The sequence below is a fragment of the Mandrillus leucophaeus genome, unplaced genomic scaffold (genome assembly GCF_000951045.1).
Source record: "Mandrillus leucophaeus isolate KB7577 unplaced genomic scaffold, Mleu.le_1.0 Scaffold428, whole genome shotgun sequence".
Taxonomy (NCBI): domain Eukaryota; kingdom Metazoa; phylum Chordata; class Mammalia; order Primates; family Cercopithecidae; genus Mandrillus; species Mandrillus leucophaeus.
Window position 1 is genome coordinate 783,428 of NW_012104565.1, and position 10,381 is coordinate 793,808.

Here is a 10,381-nt window from a genome sequence, read left to right on the forward strand (position 1 = left end):
AAAAAAAAAAAAAAAAAAAAAAAAGTAGAACCTCAGAGGTTTCTCCTGAAAAGAAAGCTGCTAGATAAAAATGGTTTGGTTGCCCATTCAGGGAAGACAGTGAACTGAGCTAGGAATCTGATGCTGCTCCCACTTCAGAAAATGAGGAGGTATGGAAGGTGATGCACTGGGATTCAACGTCCTTGAAAACTGGACATAAAGCCAAAATCAAGTAACTTTTATTTCTGAGCAACCGGCCAAGTGTAGTCTGGCTGTCTAGTTAGCCTGCCCAGGAGATCTTTTTTTCTCCTTCTCTAGAGCAATGGTTCTCCAAGTTAGTCCTCAGACCTGCAGCCTGGACCTCATCTGCGAACTTGCTAGAAATGTACATTCTCAGGCCCCCAGACCAGAATTCCTGAATCTGAAACTCCAAAGATGGGCCTAAGAATTTGACAAGCCCTCCAGGTGACTCTGAGGTATACTAGTTTGGGATGCATTGCTCTAGGGGAATTCTAGGGGAAGAATTAGTAGCAATGTGTCATTCTTTACAGTCCAACGATGTGACAACAGCTGGTGACAGAATACAAGACCTTATGCTCTTCTGCTGCTAGGGTCAGTGACCAAGGCCAAGCATCAGATTTTCTTTGACAAGGAGGGAAACAAGATGTGGGAAATGAGTCAGGACAACTGGAGAAGGGGAGGAGGACGGTTAATTCTACGATCAAGTACCTCTATAAATACCACCAAAAAAGAATAAGAGGTTTAGTTTTTTGAAAGGCTGAATAGCCACTTTTGCTTCCGTCCTATCAGATACACTGTTTCTCCGCAAATTGTCAAATGTATCCATTTGGCTACATCAAAGAGATCCTGAATTAACTCACTGCAACATTCACAAATATTTACTGAGTACTTACTATTTGGTCCAGAACTGTGCTCGTGCTAGGGACACAGCAGATGGGACAGAATCTTGCCCTAGTGAAAAGGCATAGAAAATATGCAACAAAACAACACTTCAGGTAAGGTTAAGTGCTTTAGAGAAACAGAGCAAAACAAGAAGCTGTGACAATGACTGAAAAACTATATTGAATGGAGTGCTCAGGGATGGCCTTTCTGGGTAGCTGTGACCTGAAGAACAGCAGTCAGGTCCATGAAGATCTGGGGACAGAGCAAGATCAGAGGTGTATATGATACCACATGAAGTCACGGTGGCAGGGCCTTGTGGGCCGTGGAAAAGGGATGGGTTATTCAGTAATAAGAGCAGTGGGAAGGGCTTTCTGAAGGGGAGTGGCAGTTTCTGTTTTATGTCTGTGAAAGATCATTCTGTCTCCTGTATAGAAAGTGGAAAGGCCAAGACTGAAAGCAACAGGCTTTTTCCATCTTCCAGGCAAGAGAAAGATGGTTCTGGTTAGACTAGGATGACAAGAGTGGAGACAGAAAGGAGGATTTAGCATTTAGTTTGGGGTTACACCTACTGGACTTGTGACAGGGTGGATGTGAAGATGAGGAAAGACTACTACTTGAGAGGCCATTGCTATCTACCCACGAATAAGCTAAACAGCCAAGGCAGAAACAACAACAGACATGCCAATGGCTGAAGATGCTTGCAGGCCTATCTCAGAGAATAGGAAATGGGGGCTGGAAGAACGATCATCCTGGCCAAGAGCACGTGTCCTGAACCAAGAGCACGTGTCCTGAAGCAACACCGTCCCAGAGCACCCAGGCTCTGCACCTCAGGCTAGTCACTCCTCTCCTGGCCTGTTTCCTCACCTTCACAATCGATACAGCCCTTCACAGTGGTCTGCTGTGACAAGTGAGATAATGTAGTTAATACAGTGTCTAGCAGTTAGTTAACCCTAGGAGTGCAACTTAAAAAGAAGTTTGATGGCTTGCATGTAAATAAGGATGAGGAACTACTTTGTACATGCCATGATGGGGCTCCAAGCCCAAGAGTTGTGAGTTATTCAGTATAAAATATAAGCAAGAGCTTCCTTAAAAAAGGACCTCACTCTCCTTGGACAGCACATAACCCAGAAGAGGACAAACAGTGGCCAGAGATGCTACAAAGAGTTCCTGAAATGGGTAGCAGCAGACATTTCTTACTAAAGCCCTTTCTCTCTCCAACATTAAACATTCTAAGACCTAGGAAGAACATATCCCTAAATCCATGCCTTTTCCTTTTCCTTCCTAAGGTACTGGAGTAGGCTGGGGAGGTAACGGGAGATAAAAATGCCTGGGCTCTAGTCTGAGCATCACCAGTCTCCCTTGGCTTTGGCTCCTCCCTCAGTAATGTGGATGGATACTGCCCCTGGCTGGTGACCAGGCTGTGGAGAGTTAGATGAGACAACATTACAGGTGAGTCAAAGTCCATGGGACACTCTAAAGCACTATCAACAATATAACAGTAATAATATTCAAATATTTACTTTGCCAACTGTGCTACTCTGAACTTCATTGTGCCCCTTCAAAATTAAGCAGAGGATTCCTGACTTCATATTTTGTATTCTACTTTTATCAAATTTCTACAGAGCTACAATTTCGGGGGAGGTGGGAGGGACAGAGATATGAAGAGAAAAGAGAATATGGTGGGGGAAATAGAGTGGTTTTAAGTTAATGTGAAGGGGGAAAATCATGATCATCAAAATTAACCTTGGTAATCCCTTAAGAAAATAATAGCTGGCGGCCCGGCGCGGTGGCTTATGCCTGTAATCCCAGCACTTTGGGAGGCTGAGGAGGGCAGATCATGAGGTCGGAGTTCGAGACCAGCCTGACCAACATGGAGAAACCCCAACTCTACTAAAAATACAAAAATTAGCCAGGTGTGGTGGCGTGTGCCTGTGATCCCAGCTACTCAGGAGGCTGAGGCAGGAGAATTGCTTTAACCTGGGAAGCGGAGGTTGCAGTGAGCTGAGATTGTACCACTGCACTCCAGCCAGGTGACAGGGCGAAACTCCGCCACACACACACACACACACACAGAAACACAAAAGCTTGCGCTAGCCCAACAAAGTCAGTTTCCCCTCTATCACTGGGGCAGGCTACTATTTCTTTGGCTGAGCACAATATGAGGCTGTTCTTTAAATGTAGGGCCCATGTTGTAAAAAAGGCACTTAATTACAATTGGCATAAGATGCTCACACAGTGAGACACAAGGGAATTGAGAAAAACTAAGGGACTGTGAGTTTTCATCCATCTCCAGCTCTCTCTGAGGAAGACCCTCGAATGGAAGGGAAGACTAATCTCTGCTGCCCACATGGTTAAGGTTTTTTTTGTTTTTGTTTTTTGTTTGTTTTTGAGACGGAGTCTCGCTCTGTCGCCCAGGCTGGAGTGCAGTGGCGCGGTCTTGGCTCACTGCAAGCTCCGCCTCCCAGGTTCACGCCATTCTCCTGCCTCAGCCTCCTGAGTAGCTGGGACCATAGGCACCTGCCACCACGCCTGGCTAATTTTTTGTATTTTTAGTAGAGACGGGGTTTCACCGTGTTAGCCAGGATGGTCTCGATCTCCTGACCTTGTGATCCACCCGCCTCGGCCTCCCAAAGTGCTGGGATTTACAGGCGTGAGTCACAGCGCCCAGCCTTATGGTTAAGTTTTTATAAGTTGAATGTGCATATGAGGCCACTCCGATGTATGCAAATTTAAAATCATGCCCCACCAGGGCTTACCACTCTGGCACTTACTTTCTGATTAAATGTCAGGGAAGCCCGTGGGCTGCTAAGTGAGAGGAAGGGCCTGGCAACCAAGGGCCACTATTTGATGTGCTGCAATCCTGGCCAAGGCAGGAGGAAGTCACCTGTCATAACATGGGGATTCTGAGGATCTGTGGTGGGCTTTTCACAATTCCACCCTCTAAAACATATGTAGATATCACACATTGCAGAACCAAAGGAAGTGGGAAGGCGGTGTAGCCAAATGCTGAAAGCAGTGACCATAAAAAACTAAGTTCAGCCCTTACAGGAACTCAAAGGCTTCACAGCTGTTTCCTGGCAACCAGAAGCACAGATTAATCAAGAGCCTCACTCTAAACCTGACTAAGGAAGGCCTCAGGGCCCTGACCACACCTGGAAGACTTCTCAGGGTTAGAAAGCAGGGAGGCCTCTACACTCATTTTAGTTTAACCCAAGTAAGGTCTGCTTAGCACCCTGCACTCTTTTCACTGCCTAGGGACTCTTAGCACCCTGCACTCTTTTCACTGCCTAGGGACGAAGGTCAGATCTTGCCATACTCCTCTTTTTAAGACTCTTATTTATTCATTCAACAAATATTTACTGACTGCCTACTTCATACCAGATACTTGTTTGATGGCTTCCCCTCACACCAAGTCAAATCCAAAGCCATGTCTCTCCAACTCATCTCTTTAACAAGCCTTGCTTGCACACTAAGGCCTTTTATCCTGTTCTTTCAACATGCCAAGCTCAGTCCCACCACAAGGCCTTTGCACTCACAGTCCACCCTCTCTCCTACCTGTGACACTGTAGGGTTGGCGCTTTCCATTATTCCCCTCAGTTGAAATGTCACTTTCTCAGAGAAGCCTTCCCTGACCACCTCTCCAGACACTCTTTATCATATCACACAATTTCCTCCATAGCACTTACTGCTATCTGAAATTGTCTTATTTACCCCTTAACAGCCTTCTCTCCTTGACTCGAATGGAAGCTCCCAAAGGACACAGACTATGTCCGTTTTGTTTGCTATCCACAATGGGACATAATAGGCCCTCAGTAAATATCTGTTGAATAAACAGACAAAAAGAATTTTGGGAAGTCCATTTTAGGGCACCTCAAAGCCTGTTCTATGTTATCTAAACCATGCCAAATGCTCTTGTATTCCACTAGAGAGCAGCTGACATTTTATTTGATCGCCATAGCCATTTACGAAGCACTCACTTTGTAACTGTCAGGGTCTCCAGAAGTTAGAATCAGGCAGCTGTTAACTCAGATTGTAGGTAGCCAACCGAGTGACTGCAAGCAGCGCTGAGCTGCAACAGCACCTTATTGCTGGCTACCGCCAGCACACTGGGCCCCTTGCTTCATTACGACCTGGTACGAGTGTTATTCTGGTGAGAAGTTTCCCCCAGCAGTCTGGCCTGACTCAGAATCTCTCTTCTGGGAGTGCCTGGGGCAGCGTCTTGGTAAATGAATTGACTCAGCACTGTTCCAGCTGAAACCAAAATCGAGTAAAAGGATTCAGGGTCTCCGCTATGCTGCAAGAAGACCCCACTGTTTTAAATGCAAAAGGCAGCTGCTTCTGGTGGGTCACTTCAGTCAGATCCCCCATATTCAATTTCTTTTATTCTCACCCCAAACATCAGACAAGTATGGCTCCTTGAGACCGCAGAGGAGCAACACTGTAAAGAATTTCCCTCACCCTATTTCTTATGGATCACCAATTCCTTCCCAACACTGCCCCTGCTGTGGCCTTAAATACCCCAATGACTGCCGTACTCAGGTTCGTGTCCCTGCAGCCCCACAGTGGGGAACACTGTGGTCCTGTTTGCTTCCTCCATCAGAGGTAACCCATCTTCACTCCATCTGAGAGCACCTCCTTGGCCAACTTCACTGCCAGGCACCCGAGGGTGCAGCCTCACCCAAGAGTTTCCATTTCATCTGTTCACCTCCCTACTCCCATCAGCCAGTGGGGAACTTCTGAGCTGAACCCACATATCTGTCCCAATTATCAAAGGAGTAGATGAGAGTGAGCGTCTCCACAGAAGAGACACTTCTAGGATATGCTTCCCTCACTCAATTCAAAAAGAGGAGACTTTTCTCGTTTACAAGAAACATCTCTGGAACCCGGCCTTTTCCACTAACTCATTTCAGGGGCTTCCCTCAGTTGAATCCCCACTCCCAAAGAGACATCCTCGGGATTCCCAATTCACCTGTTCTTCCTCATTCAATATCAGAGGCTTCCACCAATTGCCCCACTCGGACCTGTCCCCTGAAAGCGAAATTGGAGCAATCCATCTGTATCCTCGAATAGGAGACTGCTAATGATGGGGTCATTTCACTATCACTGCAATCAAGTCCCTGTGGCATTTGAATCCTTTCCCCCCTGCTCTCACTTATCATGCGGAGATTTCCTTAATTCTCCCCAAAAGCAGCCGCTCCAAGGCTCCTCCTTTCTAGTCAACAGCTATTTCCTCGGCTAACCCCATCTCTAAAACTAACGCCGGAGCCGTCCCCTCAACCAATAGGGGATCCTCTCGAGTCACCCCTCAGGATCCCGTTTCTTCCTCCCATCCAGCTTGAGGGGCTCCTCTGATGTCCTCTCCAGACATCCCAAGGCCCCCCCTCAGCCGCACCCCTGGCACCCAGTATGGGACTTCCATCCGCTGTGGGGCGCCTCCTCCTCTAAGGAACCCCTTGGTCGCCCCTTAAGAGTCACCAGCCCCGGTCTCCTCAGGAGTGCCTTGGAGCTCGCTCCTCGCCCACTCTGGCTCCCCCAGGTAGCGCAGCGGGGCCCTCACGCCTCCCGGGGGAGCCTTAAGGCCTCGCCGCGCCGCCCACAGGCCCCTCAGCCCCCCGCCCGTGCTTCCGGCCACCGCCTGCCGGTGGCTGCAGCGGAGCCCACCGGACAGAGGCGGCGCGGGGACCCTGGCCCCCCTGCAGGAGCCTTTGAGAGTCCCCAGCCCCCGGCCCAAGCCCATGCCCCTTCGGCCGGCCGGGCCCGGCGCCCCCGCTCACCCGAGCCCGTGGTGGCTGCCATCTTGCGTCGCTGTTGCTTGAAGGCCGGCCCCTTCTTCACCCCCCACCCGTCCCCTGGCCCTGATGCGCAGGCGCGCGCGCACGCACAGACGCCGCCGCTGACGCCCGCTCCGGAGACCTGCGCGACCCGAGGCCGGGGAGGCTCTTTTCCTTCCCTTTTAGAGAAAGGAAATATCTGCGTGCTCGAGGGCTCAGCAACCTGCAAGTCCCCCCACATCGGGTGCGAGGGAGGTTGTGACGTGCTTAGTGAGAAGGGCAGGGGTGACTAGGCTTGGGAAGGCGCGATTGTGAAAGAAAAAGAAAAGATAGCTTCAAACAAAAGCGCCGAATTCACTTGGGGCTTTTTCCTGTCTAGTTCCTATCTAGATCCTCACCACATCTCCACAAGGTCAGAATTAATGTGAAAAATGCAGCCGAGAGAGATTAAACGATTTATCTAAACTCAGCTGTTAAGTGGCAGAGACAGACAGAATTTTAACCTCCAGGTTCAAATTTGAATTTGAATCGTCACCCTCCAGGTCAGATGATCTGGCTTCTAGGATTGATGCTCCCTGGCCAGAGAAGGCTTGAAGTGGGTGCAGCTAAATGATTTGGGGGCAATAAGGTGGCAGGGAAAACATTTGCTAACCATCTGCCCAATTCATTCATTCATTCATTCGTTCGTTCATTCATTCATTCAACCAAACAAACATTAAGCACCTACTATGTACCAGACACTGTGCTAGGAGCTGGGGATGGATAGACATCTCTGAAGAAGCAAATCCCTGCTTTCAGGGGCTTACATTCTAGTCATAGATAGCAAGTAAATAAACAGGAAACTACAATTCTGATAGGCTAGAGATAAACCAAGAAAAGGGCAGCGGAGGATGGTCAGGAAAGGCCTCCTAACGTGGTCGTATTTCAACAGAGACCCTAACAATGAGGAGGTAGAGGGAACAGCTTGTGCAAAGGCCCTCAGGAAATATTTTTGCAAATAAACCCAAGAAGTTACTCCTATATTATAAATTGTCTGAGAAGCCCTTATATGGATGTAGACCCTGAAGCTGAGACAGGTGAAGGGACTGGCTTAAGGTCACAGAGCAAAATACTGGCAGAAGGACTAGGACTCTAAACAAAGAGGGACAAGGAAGCTGGAAGCCCTCACCCAGCACATCCAATTCATCACCTTTGTCTGACAACAATGCCTACTCTGCATCTCTCCTGCTCCATTCACTTCTCCACTCAGGACAAGCTGTCTTTATCTCCTACTTGGAAGACCCCGGCAGCTTCCATTCTCTCCCCCATGGTCCATTCTCCATATGGACCAACATCTGCTCAAAACACCCTCCAGCTAAAGCCTTCAGTGGCTCCCCATTCCCTCTGGATAAAATACAAACTCTACAAGTTGAGTGACCATAGATTATCACCTAATGAGGACACTCATCAGATTAAAAGAGGACCTATTATAATCTCACCAGGGCAAGTGGAAACCAGGGCTCTCCAGGGCAAACCAGGATGCCTGGACACCCTGTGCACAAGGCTTTGCATCCAGGGCTGGGACGAGGATGGGGCCATCAGATTTAACGGGGCTTTCACTCAGGTCCTGACTCTGCACTTGTACAGCCCTGCAGGTGAGTGACTCCTTAAAATCTGCACCCTAGGGCAGGGCATAGTGGCTCATGCCTGTAATCCCAGCACTTTTGGAGGCAGAGGTGGGCGGATCACCTGAGGTCAGGAGATCCAGACCAGCCTGGTCAACATGATGAAACCTTGTCTCTACTAAAAATACAAATTAGCTGGGCGTGGTGGCAGGCGCCTGTAATCCCAGCTACTCGGGAGGCTGAGGCAGGAGAATCACTTGAACCCGGGAGGCAGAGGTTGCAGTGAGCCGAGATCGCGCCATTGCATTCCATCCTGGGCAACAGAGAGAGACTCTGTCTCATAAAATAAAAAAAAAAAAAAAAAATTCTGCCCCCTAGGTCCCCCACTTGCCTCATCATAGCCTTGGCACAGCCTGCGCCTCTGAGACTTTCTATACCTCTGCAGCGACACTGGCCCTTTGCAAGCCCCCTGAAACGCAAGGCCTCTCCCACTTCAGGGGCTTTGCTTGTGCTGTCTCCACTCTTCAGTTCTCAGATCCAGCACCACCACCTCAGGGAAGTCTTCCTCGATTCCTTCAACCACGTCAAATTCAGCTGTAATTAGCTCTCAAAGTGCCAGCACTGGCTACAGGTGAAGCAACTTGACTTTTCGTGTATCACGTGATACAAGTTTGCTTTGGGGAGCACAGAAAATACTTGCCCTGGACTTGGGGTCACTGTAAAGCATCAGTAGCAGGTGGAAGCATTTGGGTTTCTAAGGTGGACTCACTTTTGCAGTTAAATTTTCTAGGTTCAAGTCTTCCTTCATCACTCAGTGTGCTTTGTGACTTCAGGTAAGACACTTGAACCTCTCCTGGTATCAGTTTCCCCTTCTATGAGGATAGCAGTGTCAACCTCATAGGATTGCTGTGGAGATAAAATGCTTTCCTAAAACCCCTTGGCACAGGGAGGAGGAAGGGACACTAGAAGCGCTGATATTTACCAAGCCGTTACATCCAGTTTTTAATCCTCACAACTCGATGCAGCAACTCCTGTGACTATCCCCGTTTTAGAGATGAGAAAACTGAGACTCAGAGCTAACAGGTGGAGGATGAGGATTAAAACACAAGCCTTTTATCCATGATGCCCGTAAATGTCTACTCGCATGGATTCCTTGGCTCTTGTAGGAAACTTCTTGCAAGTAAAATTGACAATAATAATTACCGTGCAGAGCTCATCGCAGGAAGAGGTTAAGCGGGACAGCCCGAGGCATGCTGGTTATTGTAGGCTGGCGTTGGCGCGGTGCCTGGTGGGAGTTATAGTACGTCCCGCGCACACGCCCCCTCGAAGAGGCTCTGCCCCATTCCTGGACGTCACAACCGGTCCCCAGAGCGGGATTCCTCCCGGCGCCTGCGCTTGGTCGACGCTGTGCGCTTGAGCTGATAAACTCAGCTGATGGGGATAAGAGTCTTGTTTCATCGGATTTTGGGGAAGATTAAAATGGTTAATAAAACTAGAGAATTTAGAAAAGCGCTTGGCACTAAGTGCAATATAAGTATTAGCTGCTATTATTACTTAATCCTCAATGACCCTTGCAAAGTAGCTGTTACCATTTCCATTTGTGAGATGAGAAAACTGAGGCTTAGAGGAGTTAGATGGCTTTTCCAAGGTCACACAAGGAAGGAGTAAAATCAGTTCTGGAATCCAGTTTTCTTTATCCTGTGTCACCTGCTGACTCTCCTGTGATGAGGGAGGTGGATCCTGGGAGGTTTTGAGCAAAATGTGGGCAGGTTTGCCTTTTTGCAAAGTGCATCGTGCTGCCATGAGGAGACAGGGTGAGGACACCCAACTGGGCAGCAGCAATGTTGGTGGCAGGGAACCCAGAGAGGTGTGTTGGGCACTGTTTACTGCCAGTCCAGTTGCCATGTCCCCACATGGCGGGGTGGGTGTTTGGAAACTTTGCCTCCCCTCATAAAAGCTGAAGAGAAGGTTGGGCGCCCTGGCTCACGCCTGTAATCCGAACACTTTGGGAGGCCGAGGCGGGCGGATCACCTGAGGTCAGGAGTTCGAGACCAGCCTGGCCAACATGGCAAAACCCCGTCTCTACTGCAAATACAAAAATTAGCTGAGAGTGGTGGCTCATGC

The 10,381-nt window shown here is 48.9% G+C and overlaps 1 protein-coding gene across 15 annotated transcripts in view; it reads right to left on the reverse strand.

The window, feature by feature from the left end:
* Positions 1-10,381, reverse strand: part of LOC105548949 (ubiquitin-conjugating enzyme E2 variant 1) — a 61,513-nt gene that overhangs the window by 36,538 nt on the left and 14,594 nt on the right. For 3 of the 15 annotated variants that reach the window (XM_011993210.1, XM_011993204.1, XM_011993202.1), the window contains exon 1: positions 6,657-6,744. Coding sequence is in view for 6 of the 15 variants with exons in the window: in XM_011993207.1 (XP_011848597.1) it covers positions 9,027-9,065 (39 nt within the window). In the remaining 9 variants the exon portion in view is untranslated. Of the gene's footprint in view, positions 1-2,147; positions 2,301-4,859; positions 5,134-6,656; positions 6,745-9,026 lie in introns of those variants that run through there. The other 12 variants (XM_011993199.1, XM_011993205.1, XM_011993197.1 and 9 more) reach the window with 8 other exon arrangements.